This window comes from Cynoglossus semilaevis, chromosome 7 (genome assembly GCF_000523025.1).
Source record: "Cynoglossus semilaevis isolate Cse_v1.0 chromosome 7, Cse_v1.0, whole genome shotgun sequence".
Taxonomy (NCBI): domain Eukaryota; kingdom Metazoa; phylum Chordata; class Actinopteri; order Pleuronectiformes; family Cynoglossidae; genus Cynoglossus; species Cynoglossus semilaevis.
In genome coordinates, this window is record NC_024313.1 from 6,853,261 (window position 1) to 6,877,954 (window position 24,694).

At 40.1% G+C, this 24,694-nt stretch overlaps 2 protein-coding genes across 4 annotated transcripts in view; one reads left to right on the plus strand and one right to left on the minus strand.

The window, feature by feature from the left end:
* fndc1 (fibronectin type III domain containing 1) overlaps positions 1 to 12,668 on the minus strand; it is a 33,394-nt gene extending 20,726 nt beyond the window's left edge. For 2 of the 3 annotated variants that reach the window (XM_008313124.3, XM_008313123.3), the window contains exons 1-6: positions 12,307 to 12,668; positions 4,833 to 5,027; positions 3,102 to 3,170; positions 638 to 883; positions 390 to 488; positions 164 to 284 (exon numbers count right to left, since the gene is read on the minus strand). In XM_008313124.3, the coding sequence (XP_008311346.1) occupies positions 164 to 284; positions 390 to 488; positions 638 to 883; positions 3,102 to 3,170; positions 4,833 to 5,027; positions 12,307 to 12,379 (803 nt within the window). In that variant the 5' untranslated portion in view covers positions 12,380 to 12,668. The remainder of the gene's footprint in view (positions 1 to 163; positions 285 to 389; positions 489 to 637; positions 884 to 3,101; positions 3,171 to 4,832; positions 5,028 to 12,306) is intronic. The other variant, XM_017033620.2, reaches the window with a different exon arrangement.
* Positions 1 to 24,694, plus strand: part of otofa (otoferlin a) — a 79,045-nt gene that overhangs the window by 9,556 nt on the left and 44,795 nt on the right. The window contains 5 exon segments of the mRNA XM_017033623.2: positions 177 to 338; positions 11,755 to 11,824; positions 12,774 to 13,000; positions 15,471 to 16,001; positions 21,514 to 21,572. Of these exon segments, the coding sequence (XP_016889112.1) occupies positions 15,920 to 16,001; positions 21,514 to 21,572 (141 nt within the window). The 5' untranslated portion in view covers positions 177 to 338; positions 11,755 to 11,824; positions 12,774 to 13,000; positions 15,471 to 15,919.

The window sequence follows — 24,694 nt, forward strand, 5'->3', positions numbered from 1 at the left end:
GACCTTTTGTTTTCACCGTGATGTATTTACAAGTTACAATTCCTACTTTAAATCCAACTTGAACTGATTAACTTCAATTTGATGTTTAATTTAATGTAGTCTAGGTAAAGTCATCTAATGGTCCAAATAGACAGGCTGACTGGGATGTAATCACAGATCCTACCTGTCCTCCTCAGGGTCCACTTTTCCCAACTCGATCAAAGGGTCCACCCAGGAGATGAGGACGGACTGAGGAGACATGACCCTGACACTGATGTCCCGTGCCTCGTACTCTGGTTCTGGCTCTGGTCATCACACACAAAAGACGATAGGGACGGAAACAAAACACAATCTTCAAGGTAAGAAAATGTATTTACTAACCAAGTTCACATTATTAATCGACTCACTACCTGGCGTAGTAGTTTTTGTTGCGACTGCTCTGTTAGCCGGTGCACTCCTTCCCTGGACCTTCTGTGCCTGCAGTGACACCACATGAACGGACTCAGAAGCTATGAATAAAAAGGGATACCAGGCATGGCCAGGGTTTACACCATGACACTAAAGGTTTATATTTAGAATTATTTTGAACAGTAAAGCTCTTAGGAGACTGTCAGAACTTAAATTTCTTTATCAGAGAGTGACTTGTGGTTCCTCTTACTTAGCTTGGGTGTGTTGCGATTTCTTTGGTCTGACTGAGGCTTGGTGTGGCGCTGACGTCTCCTGTCCAGCAGAGACATTCCTGCCACGGGTCTCTCAGGTTGCCTGGGACCTGAGGAAGACTGCGGCGCCCTCCTGTGTGTCCTTATGTTAGATGCACTGGAAGGCCGTGACGTTTGGTCGTCTCTTGTGGCACGTTTGACAGAGGGCTGAGTTCTGGCTGCAGTGTGTGGAAACCTGATTGGACCTGGGGGTGGATGATGAGGGGAATGGTGACAATTTAGAGCAAGTGTCTTAGACGTGTGTCCATGAAGCAGAATCTTGGGTATTTTGACAAGGATGTTCCTTTTTACAATGAAAAAGTTTGGAAAAAGTTATCAAAGGAGTGTAAAATACTGTAGATGAAAAAAAACAAAAAATGTTTCAGTAACATTTTGAGTTCTCCTGCCAGTGCAGCTGAGCAAATTTCTTTTGGATCTGATAAGTACTGAGTCTTTGTTTGGTTTTGCACCAACTCCCCATTAAATTGTGTTTTTTCTCACACATTTTTCCTTTGCTGCACCTGTGATATTTTCCACTGGCTCTGCATCTGTGTTTTGTATTACGTTTCTTCTCCCTCTGCCTTATCTGTCTTTCACCATAAACAATGTAACAACTTTAACATGATAAGAATTAATTAGAGAATACTGGCCTCAGTCTTCGGAAACACTGAGTGCTCTGCTTTAAGTGTTTGATCTGCCGAACCATTTCTTTACCACGTTTGTCATAAAAATCCTAAAAATGTTTCCTCCTGCTTGATTGGTTGAAGATAAGCCTTAAGTCCATGTTATGCATTCATTCAGCATCATAATTCTTTAATAAATTAAGAGTAGATAATAACAGTAATATTGATATTGTATTGATTCTTCAAAGGTGTCGAACACATCTGCAAATTAAAAATCTGTTTTATTGCAATTTCCACAAGTGTGGTTACAGTTTTGGAAATTAAGCAAATGTGCAAAAATGTGGGTTTGTAGATAAAACACATTTTTGTAATTTGTGTGTGTGAGGAAATGGGTGTGAGAGAGTGAGTGGAATGTAGCGTCGAGTCCATTTTGAGTGGTCACCGAGCCTAGAACAGCATGATATACTGTGAGTGCGGACCTTTCACTTCATTTGGTTTTAATCAGCTGACTTCTCCCTTTTCCTGATTTTCTCCTTCCTCTCCTCTGTCTGGAAAACTGTCGCAGTGCATAGTTTGGCCCAGGTCAAAACGCCACGGACCACTAAACCATTGACTCCACAGAGCTCAGTGCGACTGCCAGATCCTTTCTGTCTTTTCCTGGAAGCTTAACAGTCTAAAATGCAATGTGCAGCATGCAGACAGTGAGACATTCCAAGGCTGCAGCAGAGAGTAACCATCTCAGCAGTCACTGTGAGATGCCACTGACTTTTCATTCTCTGTCCTTCAACGACTCAAAGAAATCCAAACTTCTGCAAACCTGATTTTGTCAGTTTCAGGCGTACAGTGATGAGTGTAGCCACAGTTTCCGTCCCACAGCTACACAAACAATTCCCTGCGGTTGAGTTTTCCCGGAGATAGTAATAATGTAATTGGCAGAGGTAGCAGCAAATGAATGTCAAATAAACTAAAGGATTCCATTATTCTACTAGATTATCTGACAAAGCATACAAAATACTGAAAAGTCACATTGGTGTTATATATCCAGATATTATTTTAGAGTTTAGTTAGTTAGTTGGTGTGCTTAAAAAGTTAAATAAAACTTGAATGAAAGTTTATTTAAGAGATTTCTGGTAATAAAGTAAATGTTAACCCAAGCCTTATTTAGTTATCCTTGTATAAACCATCTAAGACTTGACTTGGTGATACAATTTCAGTGGTAGCAGAGGAACTAAAACAGTCTTGTGACATTTGCTTTGCTTTAGTTTCAATTTTGAAATTTTCCAGAAACACAGAAGTAGCTTGGCTTGATTCACTGAGATTTAACTCAACAATTTTCTGCATCTCCAGAGCAGCCCTGCCTTGCATAAATAAAATCAACTGTATGTTTATGCAGGCAAGTGAGAGACAGTCAACTTACTGCTCATTTCATTGTTGTAAAGTTCTATCCCACAGACTGAAAAAAATATATTATTTAACGCCAATAACAACAGTGACGAGCAGATAAGTGACAACTAATAAACACAGTACTGTTCAGAGGTTCCTCTTAAATACCTCTGGTGTTAAATTCAAGGTGACTGCCAGAAAAAACAAACCTGGCTTAACAGATGGGAAAGTATGAGTCACACACAACTTTCTCCTCACTGTTAGTCATCATCACATTAGGACTGTCTTGTTCTTCATCTACAGTGAAGGTAGACCGCCTTCAGTGGATTAGACCAGACAGTTTCAAGACAAATGAAGGTGGGACAGAGACACACCCCACTCCCTTTGTGTTGTGGGGAAAGACAGGGTTTGGATTTACCTGCTGATGTGTTGCTGACAGGTGACCCGCCCAACACTGCGAAGCCATCCAGGTTAACCCATTCAGGGTCTGAAAGCAGACGCAATGTTCAGTTAATAACTGTGATAGTTTGGAGGCCTGTCAGTCATTAACTTGATTTATTAAACTTTAAATACCAGAGATGTAATTTGGATTGTGGACGTGTTTAAATGCCTGGTGTCGAGTGTCCACCGAGGGAAAAGACAAACGATCTTTAGTTTGTCACCAGTTTCATGATCAGCCACAAAGCACATGACGTTCAACTTGAATTGGCAGCCATTCTTTTAGCTTCAACATATGGTTGACATGGTGACAATAATATTTAATGCAAAGCACATGACGTTCAACTTGAATTGACAGCCATTCATTTAGCTTCAACGCAACTGACATCGTTTACATGGTGACAATAATATTTAATTATATATGAAATAGATGTGTATTTACGACTCATCCAGACCAGTTTTGTTTTTGGTACTCAAAATGCACTTTGGTTTCCAAACTGTTTCTGCTGCCTGCCCCTACAACATTTTTAAAATTTCTTTCTCCCCTGCGATAGCTTCATAAGGGGTCTCACCCCCCCCACTTTGCGATGCACTGCCCTAATGCCGCTGGTCCCCGTGCCATGACAGTGTACTGTGATCTGACTGACGTTACCTATAACATGATGAAGACCAGTCCACACAAACAGCAGAGACTCCTTCAGTCTGAACATGATACATGTGAATACATTACTTCATTTCTTAGCAACACCCGTCTCTGTGCCTCAACCACAATTAAACAAACTCAGTGCCCAAACACACACACACACACACACCACGTCCAGTGACCACAACACAACAGACTGGGCTGAAGGAGCAGGGCAGGGTTTGGATGTAAAAAATAAAAACTGCAGTCTTTGAACCACAGAGGAAGTATGGGCTTTAAAGAGGCAGGAAAATGTAGTGATGAGAAAAGCAGACGAGTGTGTGTCGTGTGTGTGTGTGTAAAAACATAAGGACCTGTCTTGTGTTTTACAAGGTTAGGATTATGGATCACCACATGAGCAGTTAATACCTAAAAATAATCGTCCTCTCGAAAACCTGAGCTGACCTTTGAGTGTTTTCCTCCATTCATTTATTAACTTTATTTGTTTGGTTTGTTCTGATTGTTCTACCCTGTTCTTCCTTCTTTCTTTGTTTATTACTTCCTTTCTTTCATCTTCATTTGTTTGTTCATTTTCTTCCTTGTTAGCTTTCTTTTGTTCTTTCTTCCAGTTTTTGATCATTCCTTTCTTCGGTCATATGGTTTCTGTTTTTCTTTTTCTTAATTTCTTTCTCTTGTTTTTTTCATTCCTTTATTCTTATTTCCTTTTGTTCTTTCTCTTCTGTTTTATTTCTCGCTATATCTCTGTCCATCTTGCTTTCTTGCATCTTTATCTTTTTCTTTCTTTCTTTCTGTCACTTTTTCTCTCAAACCTGGACAATATAACATGCATTCATTGATTATGAAAACCTAATCTACTGATAAACATTTCCTTCAGCTCACTTTTATGTCTTGTTTATTCTCATGGAGCAGAAACTCTCCTCGTACTTAAGGCCAAACCCGTGTTTGTCAACCTGTGCCAAACCAATTCTCTCACTTAATCCAGCTGTCTCTCTTGTCCAGTAGCCCACTACTCACACTGCTTAGTCTGTAACTTTTATTCTTTCATCCACACCTTTGTCACTCACTCACCGACGTCCTCCAGTACAGGAGTGCGGACATCTTTGCCCGTCTTGGTGAAGCGGTGTGACCTCGAGGGTTTGTTGGGGCTGATTACGAAGCGGTCCACAGGTCTCCCGTCCAGATGAATGGAGGGCTCCCAGCTCTCCCTGAGGCTTTTGTCTGACAGGTTCTGTTTGCCACTCTGTGTCCGCACGGTCTTCTCTGCTACCAAACAAAGACACGTTAGGATTTTGTCTTTATTCCTCTGTAAAATGACAAATCTCAAAAGCAGTTTTAAAGTAGGCAACTGGACGAACCTCGTAGTATTAACATGTCTAAACACTGCTGTCTGCCTAGTTTTTCATGGCCTACAGCTGAGTCTGTGATGCTAATAAATCTTTGCTTTAGTACTACTACAATATTTTATCCTATATTTATCAGACCTGGAAGATAACCTGGAGTCTAAAATGAAAAACTGTAGATCAGCATAAAAAAAAATCAAAACTAATAGCCCAGAGAACAAGGATTCCATATTTTACCTACATAATGAGAAAGCAGTTTCAAGTCAGAACAATTTAATTTCTCTCTTTTCATAATTATTATCCTTCTAAACAGAGTAACATAGTGAACATTGTAGAAGTGAATGACATTGACACACTAGTACAGAGAGAAGAAGCATGGCACTGTCAATATCTACGTATCCGTACATCTTTGTCATCGTCAGTATTTATTTAATTGTTTTTGCAATATCCCAGCCTTGCATCCATAAAGTACATCTCTCTATCTTTATTATTTATTAAGGCCTACAGCTGCACCCCTTCCAAGAGGTGGCGCCTGAGGCCATCGTTAATTGCCAACAGCAATCTTGTGTTTTTGCGTGCATGAAGATTCACTTTATGACTCTGATCTGCAGCCGTCTGCAGGTGTGCTCCCAGCTGTGCCTCCATCTTTTTACATTCAGAAATAACACATAACAATAACACATTTTTACACATCGCACTCTGGTTTCAAACCTTGTGTTCTACCAGGTCTATGGAACGTATTAAACAAGCACAAGAAAAAAGTGTTGAGAAATAAAAGTTTTAGATGACCCATGGCACTGTCAATATCTACGTATCCGTACATCTTTGTCATCGTCAGTATTTATTTAATTGTTTTTGCAATATCCCAGCCTTGCATCCATAAAGTACATCTCTCTATCTTTATTATTTATTAAGGCCTAAAGCTGCACCCCTTTCAAGAGGTGGCGCCTGAGGCTGTCGTTAATTGCCAACAGCAATCTTTTTGCGTGCATGAAGATTCACTTTATGACTCTGATCTGCAGCCGTCTGCAGGTGTGCTCCCAGCTGTGCCTCCATCTTTTTACATTCAGAAATAACACATAACAATAACACATTTTTACACATCGCACTCTGGTTTCAAACCTTGTGTTCTACCAGGTCTGGCTGCAGGGAGAGGGTTTTCCCAGTTAAAAAAAAAAAAATAGAATCCCTCTTTATTCTTTTGCTCATTAATTCAAGGTAACACTGGAGGTTTTTATCAGCTGTCTGTGGTCAAACCCACTGACAAAAATTTGGAGCGACTTCAATCGCGTGCCACCTGTTTCCAATAACTCTGTGTATTACGTACAAAGGGTTCTGCTCCTCTGTCCACACACAGCTCTGCTATCTGGCTCCTCTCTAACAGACTTGGGAAGATCCAAAGACAGAGGCCAGATATTTTTGATTAAAGCATGGCTTGTTTGAGCGCAGCAGACGCATGATTACCATCCCAGAATAAACAGTTTGAGATGCATTTAGGGCAGAGTGGGTTGTAACGGCGCAGTCTTACAGAGGGAGGCTTGGAGTCAGGGTGTTACGGAGAGAAGCTGCAGACAGACACATTAGGACTGGGTTAGACGGTGGAAAGTGTCAAGAATTTGAGGAATGAGGGCAAAGCCTGAGGGTCTTGACAACTTTGTCCTTAAAATAGTAGGTTATAAAGACGGCAAGAGTCCAAAATAAAGTTTCTGTGCTGCTGCTTTTAAAAGAGTAGAAACACATCAGGTAGACGTAAGTGTATGTGCAGGTGTAGTTTGTTGTAGGACCATGTGCAGGTCATGTGCAGGTCAAAGGTCGACTGTAAAGCTGTACCAGCAGCCAGTCTAGTTTTACAAGAGAATGTTTAGCTGCAAAAGGAAAAAAAAAAGAACAATCACACATGTCGACCTTTGACTCAACTCTAACGACTTTGCCTTTGACCCCCAAGTATCTGTCGTCCTTGGTGAATGTGTGTGTGTGCATGTGTTTATGCATGTGTTTGAGTGGGAGTAGGTGTGTGTGAAGCGCTAACAAGGGAGATGATGCGGTTCCTGAGTCAAGATCAACTCTTTGAATCAGGCTCCAAGTTTCTTTGTCTTTCCAGTAATTTCAAATGATGCTGAAGTTTCCACTCTCTTGTTGTTTTATGTTTTACTTGTTGCAGCACAACTGGGCTTCAAATAGAATAAAGCATAATGAATGTCTCGGCATGGACTGGCTGCCAGCTCCTTTTTTTTGACATTTTCATTTTGCGTGTTCCTCTTGAATCTTTGTAACTTCAGGAGTAAGCTGCCATTTGGATGTGTGACTTTAAAGAAGACATGTAACATGACCGCAAATGTTTTTTTTTTCATGTCCACCGCTGGCTTAGAATCGGAGATACTTCTGGCTTGATTTGTCAGGGGTTTGGGTCGGTGGTATGACGTCTCTGCCAAACAACAGAAGAACAAAGCTTGTTTTGGTACTGACAACCTAAAAGCACAGCCACAACTCAGTGACCAGAAACAAATCTTGCACTGTTCATGGCTGCTGTATCATCATTAGTCTGCAGAGGTTTTATACTGACGAAAAAAACAACAAAAACAAGGTTCAATTCTTCCAGTTTGCATTTATTGGAAGCCTAAGTGAACTCTAATAGATGCAATCTGAAACCCCGGGCAAGAAGAACTGAATTTATCAGCGTGGCCTGTTAGCATTATGAGCAACATTTGTTTTTGTTTAGGAAATCAGCAGAGAAGATCCATGTAAGTGAAGTTCAACTCTGGAGCACATTTGTCTCATTTCATTAAATATGTTACTAGACCGTGGAGACTTTTAGCCTCACTACAGACGGAAGGTGGGAGAAACACTCTTCACTTGACTCAGTTATTCTGTCTTAGTGAGGCTTTTATATCATGGTCAGCACAATGAATGACTGATGTCCTTCCCTCTACGTTCCAGTGGAGATGATGTTGAGGTCAGTTCTGAATATTTTGGAGCAGAAATTAATAAGCTACAAACCCAACAGTAGGTTGGAAATGAGAGTCTTGTTTCACACCTGTTCTACAGAGTTTTGGCTGGAGAGGGTAGTTGGCTTCCTTTAGTGGCCCAGTCAGAAAATGATACATTTGTTTGGTTTGCCAGTGGTTCACACTCATCTAGCAGTGATTATGATTGAATCAGCAACTAATCGGACATAATAGATTTGAACTCAGCACTGTGGGAACATGCATACGTGCATTTATCTGCACATTGGTTGCACAAAAAGAGCAGTGAAACATACTGACTGTGGATTTGAGTCTGATTTTATGATCCTTCTCTTCCAACTAAACTTAACTTAAATAAAACCAAACAAGATTCTTTAAAAAAAGAAAATAAATCACCCGTCCAACATTTTCCTGACATTTAAATGATGTAAGTGTGTGCCCACTAAATTAGAGCAGATGAGGAGCAGATGCAGAACAACAGGGAGTTTGATCGAACGCATTACGGCAAACAATAAACATATATTGAAAACTTTAAAGAGATTCATATCAGGTGTTGATCTGGTCCACATTACTGTTGTGGTTCAGTGATGCAAAATGCTATCAAAGCAGCATTCAGTGAGAACTTTGGAACAGAGAACCAAACTGATTGTATCATTTTCTGCACTGACGTGAACCAAAACAAAAGACCTACACACTTCACTGCCAGGGATATTTGTCAGTTACTTACTAATACCACTAAGTAAAAAGTCAGGATAAATATGTTGTTGTTGGAGCTTGCTTCATTTAAGGCAGATTACAAAAAAAAAGTCGGTTTAATGCTGCACATCTGTTGTGTTTATCTCATCACTGGATTACTGCAATGATGTTTAGTTTGGAGAACATCAGGTTTGAGCAATGATGTTTAGTTTGGAGAACGTCAAGTTTGAACACGTTACGGTGTTTTTTTTTTTTTTTTAAAGAGCACAATTCTTTCCCGGGAGCAGCAGGATTGATTTTTAGTTTTGCGGTGAGTTGATGGTTTGGCTCCGACTCTTGTTGAGGGGGAAGGAAATTACCAAGTTTATGTGACCTAAACCCTGAACCAAGCTTCCTTTTCCCTTCAAACAGGTCCCCTTACTTCCTCTTACGCCACAGAAACATTTTATTAATCACTAACACAATGCGATGTTGCATTTTTGCACAAACTTTCTGCACTTTCTGTTCATTACCAAAACTTGTCAATAAAATAAAAGCACAAAGCGTAACAATAAGTCAATCGAACGACGATCGTTTGCTTCGACAGTAGCTGAACAGTACATCAGAATAAATGGCTCTTACAGTTTTCAAAACCAAATTCTTTTGCAAATGACACTGAATAGTATGGGTGTCATGTCGGTGTGAGGTCTGGCCTGGGGCTACAGTAACCTTTGTCAGTCTCTACCCTCTCTCCTCTGACCTTCAGTGAACGACCTCCTCGTCTGTAATCAGCTTTCATCAAGTCCACACACAACTGAGGTCAAGGCTGTTGCCCTCCAAACAGCTGTAGCGTTTGCTCCACTTGTACAACTGGAACGTGAGCCTGAATCACTGTTGGTGGTCACCGTCTCACCAACTCTCACTTTCCAGGGTTGACATGTCAGAGTGTTAGTTTCTACTGTATGTTTTGACACCATACGTCCATCGACATCCACTGTGCTGTGACAAGGGTGTTTATGGACCAGGTGTGAGCTGTTTAAACAACTGACATCATGACGTTAGCTAATTCCACTGCTGACAGGTCTTTGAGTGGGCAGGGGCAACTATGCCAGGTGATCAACCCAAATATTAGCTTTAGCAGGCGATGGCTGCCTCTTCGTCTTCCTGTGATTCTCTTTTGTTTTCTTAAAGGAAAGTTTGACATTCCTTATTTCAATTGGGTTTTTTTGTTTCCTCTAATGTAAAATGCTTCCGAAGTATTCCAGCCCAATGAGTGGAGCAGAAAAATAATTCTTTTGGCTTGCATGGACATTATTTCCTCTCTCGTCTCACACACTAACCCAATTATGTTTACCTTCCCAGAAGCTGACAGACTCACTGCAGGACAGGAATCAGCATTGTTTATATTCCAAATACAGTAGAGTATATATTCCCCCCTCCCTCTATCGGTAACTCTGTCTCTCTCTCTCTCGTTCTCTTTGCATGGCTGCAGCCTGTCCAGATTCTCCCATGAGCTCAATTTCCCCTTCCGTTCTGAACACTAGATAACGACCTGTCGACCTGGAAGTTAATTGGTTACACCCGTACAGTCACTGATGGAAGCGTTGGACTCAAAATGGTTCTGCTCGGTGCTGCAGCAGGAACTTAACAGTTTCACTGAATGGCAGCCAGATGTGAAGGTGAAAGCTTGAAAGTGAAACTGCACAAAGAATGGAGCATTAAAATGCCAAGTTTGCTAATCTTTTAGATACAACCTAAAAGTGACATACAACTGGAAAAACAGTGCAATTTAAATTTTGTTTTCTTAAAATAATGCAGTTAGATCCACGCTTTTTACATGTCTTGGGTGTTCTGGTGTAGTTAATGTCTAGAGGTGGAGCAATAACAAAGTTGTAATGACCAAACTCAGCCCAGCGGCAGCAGCAGAAGCCCATTGTTGTGGAAACACAATGAGATCCAGCCCAAAACCGCGTCATCGCTGATGTTTTCAATCTGTCCAATCAGAATGTAATCGTGAGTTCATGACTTGTTTTGTTTAAAAAAAAAAAAAAGTATGCCATAATTTAGTTTTGGTGAACATCATCATTCTCTGCTGTTTCCTGAACCAAAGGAAAAGAACTACTGGTGAGAACACGCCCATGAATGCCAGGTCTGAACATGGCCATGGAAGCGTCTGACTTTGGTGGAGCTGTTGCCGGCGGCCACAGTATTGAGGAGCTCCTCTGTTCACTTCTTAACAGCAGTCTTTTTAGTTTTTTGGTGGGTGTTTACCAAACCTTTGGGCTCTTGGTTGTGTAATGTTGGTCAAAAACCACAAGGGGTGTATAAAAAAAACCCACAAGTTGGACAAACATCTAAGATAGAAAAAACATCTGATATGAAAACATTTTTCCAAGAACCAAATCTACTCACCAGACTAGACTTTTGGACTTTCCTGCACAAAATGCCACCAAAGTCAGATCAGCTAACCATTAAATGAACGCAGCAAATATTATAAGATAATCCAGGTTTTGGAGTAGAAGAATGGGTTATCTTACTCCTGGCCAAGACTTCACAGACTTTAGGACATTTCTGATATTTGAAATTTCTTTTCTGTCTGGAAGTTGTAGACTCTGCCTGAAAATTGATTTTACAATCAGCATCGGACAAAACCTTAAAAACATGTGTGCTGCAGCAATATGCACACACACACAGAATGTTTTGATTTATTCCCTTTGCAGACATGCAATGATGCTGAAAAAAAAGAGAAAAGTTCTCTTTGATTAAAAACACACTGATTCCACAGTTTCCTTCATCAGCCGTACAGTGTTTCACCCACTCAAATTGCTGATCTGGCCTTGGAATAAAGCAACAAAGCCCAGAGGAAGTGTGACAGACAGCAATGTTGAACTCCTTCCACCTCTACTGTCCCATGACACTGGATTTATCAGCCAGCATCAGCTAGGTTACTCAGCAAATGTGCAGCAAAGTGTAGGAAAAATAACCTCTTTTTTCTTTTCCCCTCTCCCTCAGATTCTTCTGAAGTAGCCTGATTATTACCAGCATCCTTCAACTGTTGATCACATTTACTCAACTGTATGAGGTAAGAGCCGCGTCTGCTGCCGAAACACAGCAGCATCATATTTTCCAGCCATAAAGTCACAGGACTGTCAAAGTCGATTTAGGTATAATTGCTCACTTGAAGTAACTCCTTTCACATCTGTTAATGATGTGGTTCACGATGACACGGTCTTAATTATCTGAGGCGCTCTAAATAGTTTCTCTCACCCTTTTATGGCGACAAATTACTTTTGCAGTTTCTGGGTCTGGTGCAGAGAGCTGACATGAATAAAGTCGTTTCATTCCTTCTGATCATAAAGTTCAGGAGAATTCGTGTAGAAATCGCGTCCTACGTAATTTAAATTTACGCATAAGAAATGCACATCTCTCACTAAATACATTAGCTTCAAATGGAGAAAGATAAAAAAAAACCCAACTGCAGCAAAAAAAAAACAAAACAAAAAAACAGCGCAAACCGCGCACCTGCAGGAGAGCAGAAGTAGAAAGCACTTTTTTTTATTTTACCTGTCCATCCGCATCCCGGTGCGCAAAAAGTCACGAATAGCGCCAAAAGCGTCCTGCTTGCGGCTAAAGCCATAGTGATTATGATTGTGCGCCTCTGCAGCACAACGAGGCACCAGCTGAGCTGGATGCAGAGGGCTGGGACTGTGCAGCCCTGCCCTCCGAATTCTCTCTGCTGATGGGAGAACAGCTCTCAAGAGCGTGCAGATAGAAAAATGATTAAACCTCCTAATAACGACAGTTCAGAGCCACGCCAGTTGAATGTTAATTTCCCTGACTCACTAACTTAAATTTTTAGTATAGTTTAGCTAAATTGTCGAGTTAAAAAAATATATCGTCATAACTTGTCAGCTTCAAAATTACATTATTTAAATTTCTTTCGTTTTTTCTTTCTTTTTTTTTTTGCGGTTGCTTGAGAAACCAGTAGTTAATATTTTTCCAACCAATGTATTGTTATTTTTCCACGTCAGGTACTGCTTTGCCCCCCCTCTGGTTCTGACCCACCTGTGCCGTATTGTTCCGCGGACTCTGGTTCCAGACTTGAATAAACATTTCCATGACCGCATCGCTGCGCCAGGTGTCAGACATCAGGGCCGTGGACCAGGACTCCAACAAATGATCTAATACTGTATCTGGAGACAAAGTTCAACATTACATCCATTTTCCAAATTGACCACGGGGCCACTAGATGGCGCAGGTAACCAGGTTTTTTGAAGATAATCTAATGTTGCTGGCACACTGACGGTCAGTTGATAAAATACACCTGTTCAACCAATCACATGATAATGATAATCACATGGAAAACTGTTAATCTGCTTTAAACAGACTCTAAACAGAGGAAGGGAGTTTTTAAAGAACTTTAAGTAACTTCTGACTTGGCTTGTTTGATGGTACCAGATGGACTGGTCTGAGAAATTTCCAAAAACTGCAGATCAACTGGACTTGTCTTCACACTTCTGTCCCTGTGGGTCACGTGGAACAGTCCAGAGCCGAGGAAATATTCAGTATGTCTGGGTTCTTATGGGGATGAAGCTTGTTGAGGTCGGAGGAGAAACTCAGAATCTGGCATAAACAACATGAAAAGTGGATTGATTTTATCATGTGACCATGGTTTGGACCTGGAACGATGGTGTTCTCATGTTCTGGCTGATTTGAGACGCAATCCTGCCATGTCACAAAGCATTGTTTGTTTGTTTTTTCTCCAACATACAGTTCTTTAATTGTCCCTATAGCCATTAGACCTGAGTTTGAGTATTTTAGTGACGTTCAGCCAGTTACAAAGAATTACTTAAAATTGTCATGTCAATAACGGGCAAAATCTTTTAAAAAGTTTTGTCTAGATTTTCCTTAAGTTTAAGCAAGTATGACTAAAGCGGCCCTGAAGATAATGTCAACTCCAGCACATGATTTGAAAGATGTCCTTAATGAAATGGCGTTATTTGTGTCCACAGATGCAAGAGATTTCCATGTAGTTGCAGGTGCTTGTATTTTAGAGCAACACCTCCCTCTGTTGGAACCTTAGCTCACCTGCAGTGGGGAATAAAATCACTCAGTCGTCACGTGTTCACAACTGGAAGAAAAATGAGAAATAACTGAAACACAAACCCATCTCAATATCTCTATAGTGTTTCTTTTATCTTTGTATTTTAAGATATCAGGATATTTAAGATATCAAATTTGAAGTTTTTAAGAATGAAAAGAAAAACAGAAATATCTGACAAAGCGAGACTAATAGAATGTAACAAGCAATCTGATTGGCTGTCTACAGCATGTAAGACACAGTGGTAGAAATCACAAAAATAAAATGGCCGCTAGGGGGCATAACATGGCAGCAGTTTTTGGTTTTATATCGTCTCTGGCCTTAAAGCCTCAAAGTCCATAAAGTCAATACTGCTGCTGATTGTGTTTCTACCAACACCGCCGCAAACACACACACAGGCAGAGTGAAAATGCATAAGTCATCTTAAAGTGAAACATTAGAAACTAATAATCATCACATACGTCTATTTTGTTGGCTTTATTCAAACATATAGGGTCATTTTTAGGTTGAGTTTTCGTTCCACCAGTGTGTTTTTTTTTTATAAAGTGGTAGCAAGAGTAGAAAATATCCAACCACCTCCAGGTGACAAAAACAAAAACTCCAGGTTTAGAGACGATACACATGACGATGTCACCGGTGTCAGGCTGTGCTACCTGTGGTTAGACGGTGCACTGAAGCTCCAGTCTGAGCAGCTGCAGCGTCTCCTCTGACAGTCAGTGTCCATACAGACAGACACAGAGTCTAAATGTGTCACTGCTGGAACATAGTGGACCAGAGTAACAACAGAGTCCTGCTGCGGTCAGTACAACTGCAGTGTTCCTAGAAGAACATTGAATTATTCTCGTCGTTCTCTTTGAGGCATGTGTCTTATCACAGTCACCAAGCAGTGTGTGTGTGTGAGTTTTTTTGTCTCTGCAGTCTTAAATTAGGACAGTATGTTTTTATCAAGTCTGTTTTATATTTTTTTAAACCTTGTACTTAACTGTTAACGGTCTGCTGTGCCCGTGTGGGGAGTCTTTCTTCACCCTGGTGATCCAGGTGATCCAATCTGTCCATGGACCGGACACATGATGCTCATGTTTCCAAAGGTTGGGTCAGAAAAGGCCAGTTGTGACGGTGTGGATGACACACTGTGGAGGGAGCGACACAAACTATTGACAGACCAGGAAATGAAAAATAACCACTTGTTACTGACTCAATAACGACGACTTGGCAACCCAGCACTGGCTGATGTTCTGCTCAGAGCACTTTTGGCCAGAAACTAATTTCCTCCAACTGCAGCAGCATATATATCCCTGCCTGGAGCCGTTTGTCCTCCCTCTGAGTGTGTTGTAATTAAACTCACTGGACAACGTTTTGCTATAATTAGTTTTTACTGTGCACGTTTTTGATAATATTCTGATTTTACTGTGCAATATTTGCATTTTGTAGATTGTTTTTTGTAGAGTGTTTTTAGGCCAACCTCTATTATATACATTTTTTAAAATATTTCTTATATTTTTTTTCCTGCATATTCTTGACTCTTTGTTTTTTTTACGTAAGGTTATAATTGCACTGTAATGACTCACCTTTCTCACTCTTCCCGTCGACATCATTAACGTATTTCTGCAACACGTCTTTTAAACAGGTATTTAAAATCCTTATTCACATGAACATGGATTTAGAGGAAGTAAAGATGAAGGTTTTACTCCAATCTCCAAGCTGGAGTAAAAACAGGAACATCCTCCATCAGCTCCCAGTGGACGAAGCCCACCCCTCAACTCCACCCGCCCCTTCCTGCACACAGAGCAGAGTGAGACCCAGTGCCAGCTGAGAGATGCTCCACACTTGCAGCAGCGATCACGCACCACGGAGAAAATGTCCAAGTGCAGCCTGAGACTCTCTCTCCGCCAGTGCGTCGCTTCTGGAGAACAGGTGGAAAAGTCCCGTTCATGCTGACCGGGTGGAGAACCGTCATCGTGAGTGCAGCGAATCCACGCCGTAGAAGCTCACTCTGAATCCCACTGAGGAGCACGGATTCGTGCTGCAAGTTTCACCTCCGTGGAGTAGAATTCACTCTGCTCGCACCGTGGACCAATGATGGCTCTCACGGTTCATCTGAAGACGGTGGCTCACCTCAGGGGGAAAGGTGACCGGATCACCAAGGTTACGTTCAGAGGTAAGAGTTTCTGTGTTTTCCTGCGGTTTTTGCCTTTATAACGTTATAAGAGGTCAGTTTTGGAAGTGAACTGCTTTTATTTTTTTCTTATGGATAATGGAAGACCAGGTGAAGTGATCCTGGTGCGTAAAAAGTTGGAACCACCTGAGACTCGGTGCATGTTTAAAATAAATCAGGAAATAACCTTTATTATTGAAGTGTTGTAGATTCACACGCTGTTGTCATTGGCTTAAAAACTACGAAATGACTAAAGCACCAAAATCTGGTATCTGACAGGAATGATTCACATTTTTATTTTTTGAGGTTTTCAGCTAGTTTTGCATCACTCTGCTTTTGATTCCCCTTTCAAAGCCTGCTGCATCAAAGAAAATAAACCTAAGATTCTCTGTATTTTAGAGCAGTGGAATTTGAGTGATTCCTGACTTAAAATACGTAAATCTTTAAATTCTGTCACCATAGAAACGGCCATTCATATCCCAATTGCTTTACACTTGAGAAAGTTGTTAAAAAAATCTTAATTTGCCGGCATCTCTTTATAGAATATTATTAAATCATCAAAAGCGCAAGGACAAAACTCTGTCAATTTATAGTTGATTTTAAATGATAAACATGCTCAAAATCACGTTACAAGTAAAATGCAACACCTGCCAATTGGAGATCACTGTTAGTGGCATTTTCTGTTCTTACTTAAAAACAGTATCAAACTGCATTCTCACTCCAGTTTTTCCATTTTATATCAAGTTTTGGTAAAAAAAAATTCTGCTATTACATTTGAAAAATAGCGAGTAAAGTATATCGTTGATAATTGAACTAAAATTAAAGTAGTTTTCTAGAATGAAGCTCAGTAAAGAGCCTAACTTTTCTGTTCAAACTGTGATGCCTTAAGAAGCAACAGGACAAAATGTACATGTACATCTGTTAAGTTAGCAAAAAACAACCCTTTTTAACAATCCTGAGTGAAATAAATGAAACATTAGTTTATCTAACCCCCCCCCATATCCTCTTGGGTGCTCCCGTCTCATACAATATGGATATTTTTTACTTATACCGCGGGGGATACACAGTAGAAAGCAATAAAGCCTTTATACATAAGGAAATGATCACTGCAGCTATTACCTTCTTGAGAGAAATGCTTCTCTCCAGAGGATAGAACCCAGGAATACCAACACTAAAGTGATTTCTCATTATCAATGTGCTTGACATTTCCAGCCGAGTGTGTTTACATTTTTACTCATAGAGCAATAAGGGCAGAAGGCCAATGGGTTACAACCGCTACGGCTGATGGAATCGATTACTTGGGAGATCGTCAGTGGTGGGAGAGGATGGATGAGGCAGTCTTTGTTTTGTTTTGTTTTTTTCCCCGGAGGGCGCATGACTTCAGTTCTCTGGCTGTTTTATTGCCTTTTACTACACGTGGTGATTATCACAGCCTCTGTTCTAAAAAAGAGAGATGGAAGGAAATGTGTGCGCATGTGTTTCAGCACCTTGGACAGCGATGTGGCAGGTGTTCAGTCCATTCCTCCCAGCTCATCTCCTGCTGTCAGGATGTTAACAGACTGTTACCCTCTTTTTTTTTTTTTTTATTCCACCATTGTTCTGACTCTTTCTGCTTCTCCTCGTGCTGCAGTGAACCTGACCAGGCTCCTGGTCTTGAACAAACATCCATTATGACAATCCCAATGTCTTCATTGAAAATTCTAGGTCTACTTTCATTCAAAAAAAAAAAATCTCAGCTCATCCAAATTCTCCCACCGATTAAAGATATTACGGACGATTATAATTATTTGTAATAATTGAAGTAGGTGGAGGTCAACCTCTCCTTCACCCTTATGTTTGAAACCTGCCGCTTCCTGCTGCCAGAGTTTCCTGGATGTATTTAAACAACTCCCTTTCTGTAGAGAGGAAGTACTGCCATGGACCCCCGCTCCCGTCATCCCTTTCACAACATTGTCGTTTCAAAACTCGCTGGAAAGACGGGCGGATGTTGTGTAGCCACTCATTAGGGTCCGACAGGAACTGAGACTCAACGCTGTTTAAAAGTGACTGAGTTAAATGACTGATGTTTTTGGAGGAAGTAAAAGTCATTACGACATGAAGTAACTGACTGTATTCAGGATTTCAGATAAAAGCAGAGTTCTCTCTCTGGTCAGACCAGTCCATTATTATCTAAGACCACAGAAGTGGATAAATGTGAGTCATCCCCAAAGAAATGTCGTGAAAACATTGACTTTGTGTCAGGTCTCTGATGAATCCTCTCTGTTATCAGAAACACACTTCAGATCCTGGATGTTCAGAGATAATGGGCCTGTGCACTGCAGCGTGAAGGATCAAAAACTCAGAGATAATGGGCCTGTGCACTGCAGTGTGACGGCTCAAAAACAAGTTTAAATATATATATAAAAGGGCTAACTCGTTACAAAAATAATGAAGGCATTGTTTCTAGGGCAGTGTCTATTGACAGATTTTCAAAGATTTTCCCAAATATGCAATAAATAAATAAGTTTGTCTGGTGTTTAATAGGCACGACGTGTCATATAAGACTAAAAACAAACATTAAATAAATTATAAATATTTTAAGGGATACTGTATCAAGAATGACGAAAAACCCATCAAGACTAGTTAACAAAAAATGTTTTTATCATGAACTAGATGGATTACAAAACTGCTTATGTCCTTTATACCAGGAGTATTTGCTGTAAAAACATGTACTTATTAAAACATTGCTTTTTAGCATCCTTAGTATTGAAACAACTAAAAAGTTTCAGGTCAGTGAAATCAATAATAGTCTTTTCTTTCTTCTGTGTTGTTATTATATAAGTACGACGTGACCAAACTTTTCTGGTGACGGGCCTTTGTACATATTTAGTTGCAGCTCATTAAATCATCTCTATTTTCACCCAACTTTTTCTTTTCCTTTTTCTCTTTGTATTAGTGTTTCCTCACAGGTTGTTTATTCGTCATCTTTTTAACGCTGCGGTAAATTACCATAGAGCTTTGTTTGTGAAATGCACTGCATCCTGCACACATCATTTCAACGCCTCTCTTCCCCTGGAGCTGTCCTTTGGGGTGGGGGTCTCTCTCTGCTGGAGGAGACCCCCACTGTAGATCAGGTTACAACTGCACTTCTCTCTCCAGATATAACCCATTTAATATTCGACGCCAGGATTGGTTTGGAAATTAAATCCCAGCATGGAAGAAGGAGAATTAAATGCTGAGAGAGGAGAAGTCAGACTAACAGTGGAGCTCCTTTTATGATGTGGCACAGTTTTCTCTGTTCATTGTTTCCTTCTTTCGAAGCCTGAGGTGAAAAAAACCCCATCCTTGTTCTCTGTGTTACAGCTACAGAGTTCTTCACTGCGTCGCTGTCATTGATGACTCAAACCTCTGCCCTGCTTTGCTCCTTTTGTTTTTCTTTCCCACTTTGCGTTAGTTAGTTTGTCAAATATTGCCTTCTTGTTTCTTCCTACGTTCCTCTGACTGCGCCAAGGACACGAGCTTGTCTGAAAAACAGACAAGCTCAGTTAGGTTCTGGTTCAAAGCATCTTACATAAGGTTTTCTAGTCCACACTTTAAAACCCACATCTCCATTCAGAGCGAAGCACAGCTCTGACTGTTGTTTTGAATAATGTAGAGGAAAAGTCTCTGTTTGTCTCTGTGACAACCAGTGGTTTTTAATGTTGAATTGTGGCTGTTAATCAGGTTGCCAGATTCTGCAAAATTTTGGAATGACATTTCTTGGCTAACCTGAAGTTATCTGTAAGAAAAATGATAAGCAATATTTTCAGCTAGCATTTAGCTATTCCCAGGCGAACTTGTGGTATAGTAGAAAAAGCTGAAGGTACGTAGGCGTTTGTGATCCTGTGTTCATTATACACTATGACAAACTTCAGCTCATTCTTTTTAAATGTTTTATTTAAAATAATGAATATGAATTTTGCATTACTTTCCACTGATTTGTTTACTTTGTTATATTTAATCTAGTGTAGTCCTATGGCTCATGTATTTTTTGTTTATTTTAGCTGTTTCTGGGTTTCATTGGGTTTATCATTAAGCTACATTAAACCCTTTATTTGGGCTGTGTTTTACATTATTTGCTTTTTAACAACTATTCTAATCCTTTGTCTCATGCTCTCTGTGAACACCAGGCTTGTTCTCTCTTTGAATGTGAGATGAGCTGCTTTCAGCAAAGATAATGACACGATTGCGCCGGGAACTGGACTTTGCTGGACGATCTGTTCAACGCTATTATTATTACTATGGCCGTGCCTGACAGGGCTGTAATTAACTTAGTAATTAACCTGTAGGTTCTTTTGTTCATGCAAGTTTACCTGTGTAAAAGTGTGTGAGCACATGTCAGCTGTCTGCAAACACAAAAGCCTGGGACGCACAGAGCAAATGCTCACAGCAGCTCGGCACCATTCATGAGCTGCACAAAGCCAACAGGTGAACTGAGGCTGCCACATCACCTGCAAGTACGCCTGGGTGAACTGGACTACTGGGCCACACCCTTATGTTTGACCACAGCAAACACCGCACAGACCCAGTGAGTTGACTGTATAGGCAGATGTTTGGTGAATTGATTTAAGGAGGTTTTCATCCTGTGGCTGAATTAGCTGCCGTTTCTCTGTTAGTTCTTTTTGACCTGGTCACACGCTGAGTCACCGCCCGACTCCACACTCTTCCTCTCATTGTCTTATTTGTGTGGTTTTCAGTCATTAAAGTCATTTATTTGTGTTTTGTCTTGTCCTGTGGCAAAGGTGAAAATGGATTTGGGTTTAATCTTGGTCAGTGTTCTCTTGGAGTTTTTTATACTAATTATACTTGGGTCTGACAGTGGTGGATTGTTCACCGTCTTTGGTGAAGTGCAGCTGATGAATCCTGTCTGCTTTATAACAAAGCACTTTAACATGTGCAATTGAAGTGTGATCAGTCCAAACAGAGATAACAAATGTCTGGTTTGGCACTATCACAGAGTTTATGGGCCCTGAAGAATGTTTTCATTTAATTGAATTTGTTAACTTTTGTAGATTAGAGGATTCTGTTTGTTGTTGGCTTTTCTTTAAAGTATACTTTCAATTATGTTAATTTCAGCCAATAATGACGCTATCAAAGCTACTTATTAGTTATACTTTACTAATATTTATTTATTTTTTAAGTAATAGTTGATTAAACTTTATTTATTTTGAAACCTTTTCTGGTTACTTTTTTTTTTACAAATTGCTAAACCTTTTCTTCTATTATTGGTTTAAGACTATAAACTATTTAGATTAAGTTTTACTAATTCATAGCTAAATTTAAGGGACTTTTATTTATATTTTCGGTTTTATCTGCATTATAATTATATTTTGTTTTGTTTATTCAGCTGTTAACATTATTACATTCTGTTATTTTTTGTTTATTTAGCTGTTAACATTATTACTTATTGTTAACAGCTCAACAATAAGGCTCAGTGCAGCCAAAGCCAGTGTAGTGTAGATAAAATCTACTCATAACATTTCTTTTTATCTTCCAGGTTTGTCATTCTACAGCCGGGTGGCAGAGAACTGTGAGGATGTGGCCCACTTTAATGAGGTTGGTGTCTTCTCTATTGTTTATACGGTCTATTGAAAAAAGTCAGCAGTTATCTATAAATTTAATACAAACCACAACGTTCTTGCTCTAATTACAACACAGTGGCGTCGGTAGCCGCAGGTTTGAGCTGCGACTCTAAAAGGGAAACACCATGTTAACATGGAGGGATGAATGAACTTGATGCAGTCACTCAACCTTAATGTAGAGAGACAGTTTCAGAGGCCCAGCCATCCAGGGACCAAGTCTTACTGCTGAACATCTCCTCCTTTAAAAAGTCACATGGTTCTCAAGTGAAAATGGTCGATGACCTGACAGTTGACCGCTAGTGTCCGAGTGCTGTTCACACAATTTCCATCAGGCTGTGTGAAAGGTGAGGTGAAGGGAGTTAGTCAAGCGTGACCTGTGTGTTCTGATTAAAGCAGACACTCAGGCACTTTCTCTTTTTCACTTCACCTGCTGAAGTGAAAAAGAGCTGATTTTTAATCAACATCTGACAAACATGACCTTTTTTACCTCATTAAAACAAAATCTGGCCCGCAATGTAATTATCTATGATCCACAAGATCATATCAATTGTGTACCAGAGTTGGTCTACCAGTATATAACCCTTATATACTGGTAGGATTTGTAGTATTACCAGTGTATGTGCCTTATTATAGTGCGTACTACTGGTAGGATTTGTAGTATTACCAGTTTATGTGCCTTATTATAGTGCATACATTTTGTTTTTGTTTTTTTTGTTGTTGGCCTGTGACTAAAAGTTTTATATTAAAAAAGATGTTGAAAGGCTAGAGATAAAGAGACATAATAAGAGACAAAAACGTTTTTTTAATTTCAAATTGAAATTCTCATGTCTTTAAGACTAAAGGTTGTTTCCAACGTGCACAAATGCCATTCATTTTACCTAAAAGTATTAAGTTACTCCCTCTGTGGATTTGAGTTTGACACCTCTGTTCTAGAAGATAATGTGTGCCTCTCCTCGTTTTACACAACAGGGAAGTTGCTGATAAAGTTCACATGTGAAACAGTTTCCTTTACTTTTCCTCTCAGTTCCCCACAGACCAGCCAGATCTCTGCTTTTTCTTATCGCAGCAGTAAGATTTAAAGCAGATCTGAGTAACGTGGAAATTGTTTTTACCTTTAGGAATCCTTAAGGTAATATTCCATCTCTGTGCACAAAGACAAATGACTTGATCTTTGACTCTCACATCAGTTGTGCTTGTGTTTGTGTAATTTGCCTCAGAGCCGTATCCCTTCCTTGAGCACATTCCAGTTGTACGACATGACTGGCTGCAGCTTCATATACGATTCTTCTGATCAATATTTCATCATCTCTGTCTCACTGTCAAACTTCACAGCCTCCCTGGGGTTTACAGGAAACTAGTAACTGGTATGAATCCCATTCATGTTGTGATGTGAGGAGAAGATGGTGCTGAGATATGGAAAATGCCAGGATCAGGGTAAATCCTATAACGATAAAACATAGAGCCTTCCAAGAGATATCACCAGAAATGGTTTTTTTTTCCTAATGTGTATAATATAATAATGTACTGTATATTTCAGGCAACTCAGTTTTACAAATATTATTTTGCCTTAAAATTAACCAGAATGCCAAAGAGGAACTGAAGTAACCCAGTGGTAAAAGTTTCATCTAAGTGTTTTTAACCTAATGAAAATCTATTTTACCACATAAAACCTCACCAAGGGACTGTAGTCATTCACTCAATCCCTTAAAACCAATTCACCACTTGGCTTTTAAACTGCTTTTATTTCAACAAAATTTAAACAAAAATATATATTTAATTTCACATTATGTTCTTAAACTATTCACAGTTGAGTATCAGTTGGTCTGATATCGGTTGGAAAATTTAAACAAAAATATATATTTAATTATTTCTTTCTTCTTAAATATTTCTTTTTTTTTTTTACAGTTATATTATGTCGTTAATTCTCTGTCAGGTTATAAAGAAGTTCCTAGAACCTTTAGCAGCTTTACATATTTTCTGTCCTGTTAATAAGGAGTCACAGACCTGACTGTTATTTTAAGAGTAGCACAGACTCCAGTTGAGTCCCTGTGGTGTTGGCACTGATGGTCCTACAGACGCTCCTGTCTGTGGCTGCAGTGGGAATATTCCCTGTCTTACTACAAAACCTGCATTCTGATTCATTCATATGTGAAAAAGGTTTGGGGGATCAAGGGACGAACCTCAGAAAGCAGAAGAAAGGACTGATTAAATACAGGGAACGTAAAGAAATAAAAAAAAAAGTACCCTGGGGAATTTTCTTTTACTTCCTTTCCTCTCAGCTTCTTGTTTTTGTACAGACACAGAGAGAGAGAGAGAGAGCGCTGCTTCCTTTCACGATAACAAGACCTTTGTTTTTGGTGTAATTAGGAAATTCACTAAGTGCCTGTGCAGGTTCGGCTAATTTTATAGTCATGAGAGAAAAACACACACTTCAGCAGATCAGTAGGGAAGGATTGTGTGGGGAAAAAAACACAGGTTTGACTAAATTTCAGAAGTGTGCGATAACTTTGTACCAAGTGTCTAAATTATTAGTCATGTTTGTATTTACCGCCTCATTTCAGCCCTCGGGCTTTGACTACTGTACAGTCACTGTTCCGTTCACTAATGTGATCTCCTGTGACAGCGTCACTCGTTGCTCGTCTACAGCCGAACTGAGGTTGTTAGCATCACTCGGAATTAGTAATGTGTCCAGCCTTCTCCCGAGGATGACTTGTGCCTCTGGTACTTCTCTGTGATACTGTTTTTACACTCTGTGTGTGTGTGTGTGTGTGTGTTCTCAGTGAATCTGACTCCTTCATTGAACCTGCACGGCTCACTGAGCTCAGTCCAGCCCCTGGTTTGGGGGAGGGGTCCATTAGCATAGACTCGAGTGTCTTGTCTGGTTTTGCGTGGTGTAGCAGGGCGTCTTTGAACTACAGTGTGTGGGTATGGACTGGATGGAGAATTTATATTCATTATTCAGTGTGTGGTGCAACTTTGCTTTTAGCTGCAGTCCCCCAGCCTCACCCCCAGCCTCACCCCCACTCCCGGACATATCTGGGACAGAAAAGTGTAAGCCTTAAAGAAACAAGGTTCCAGGCCTGCACATGGACCCCT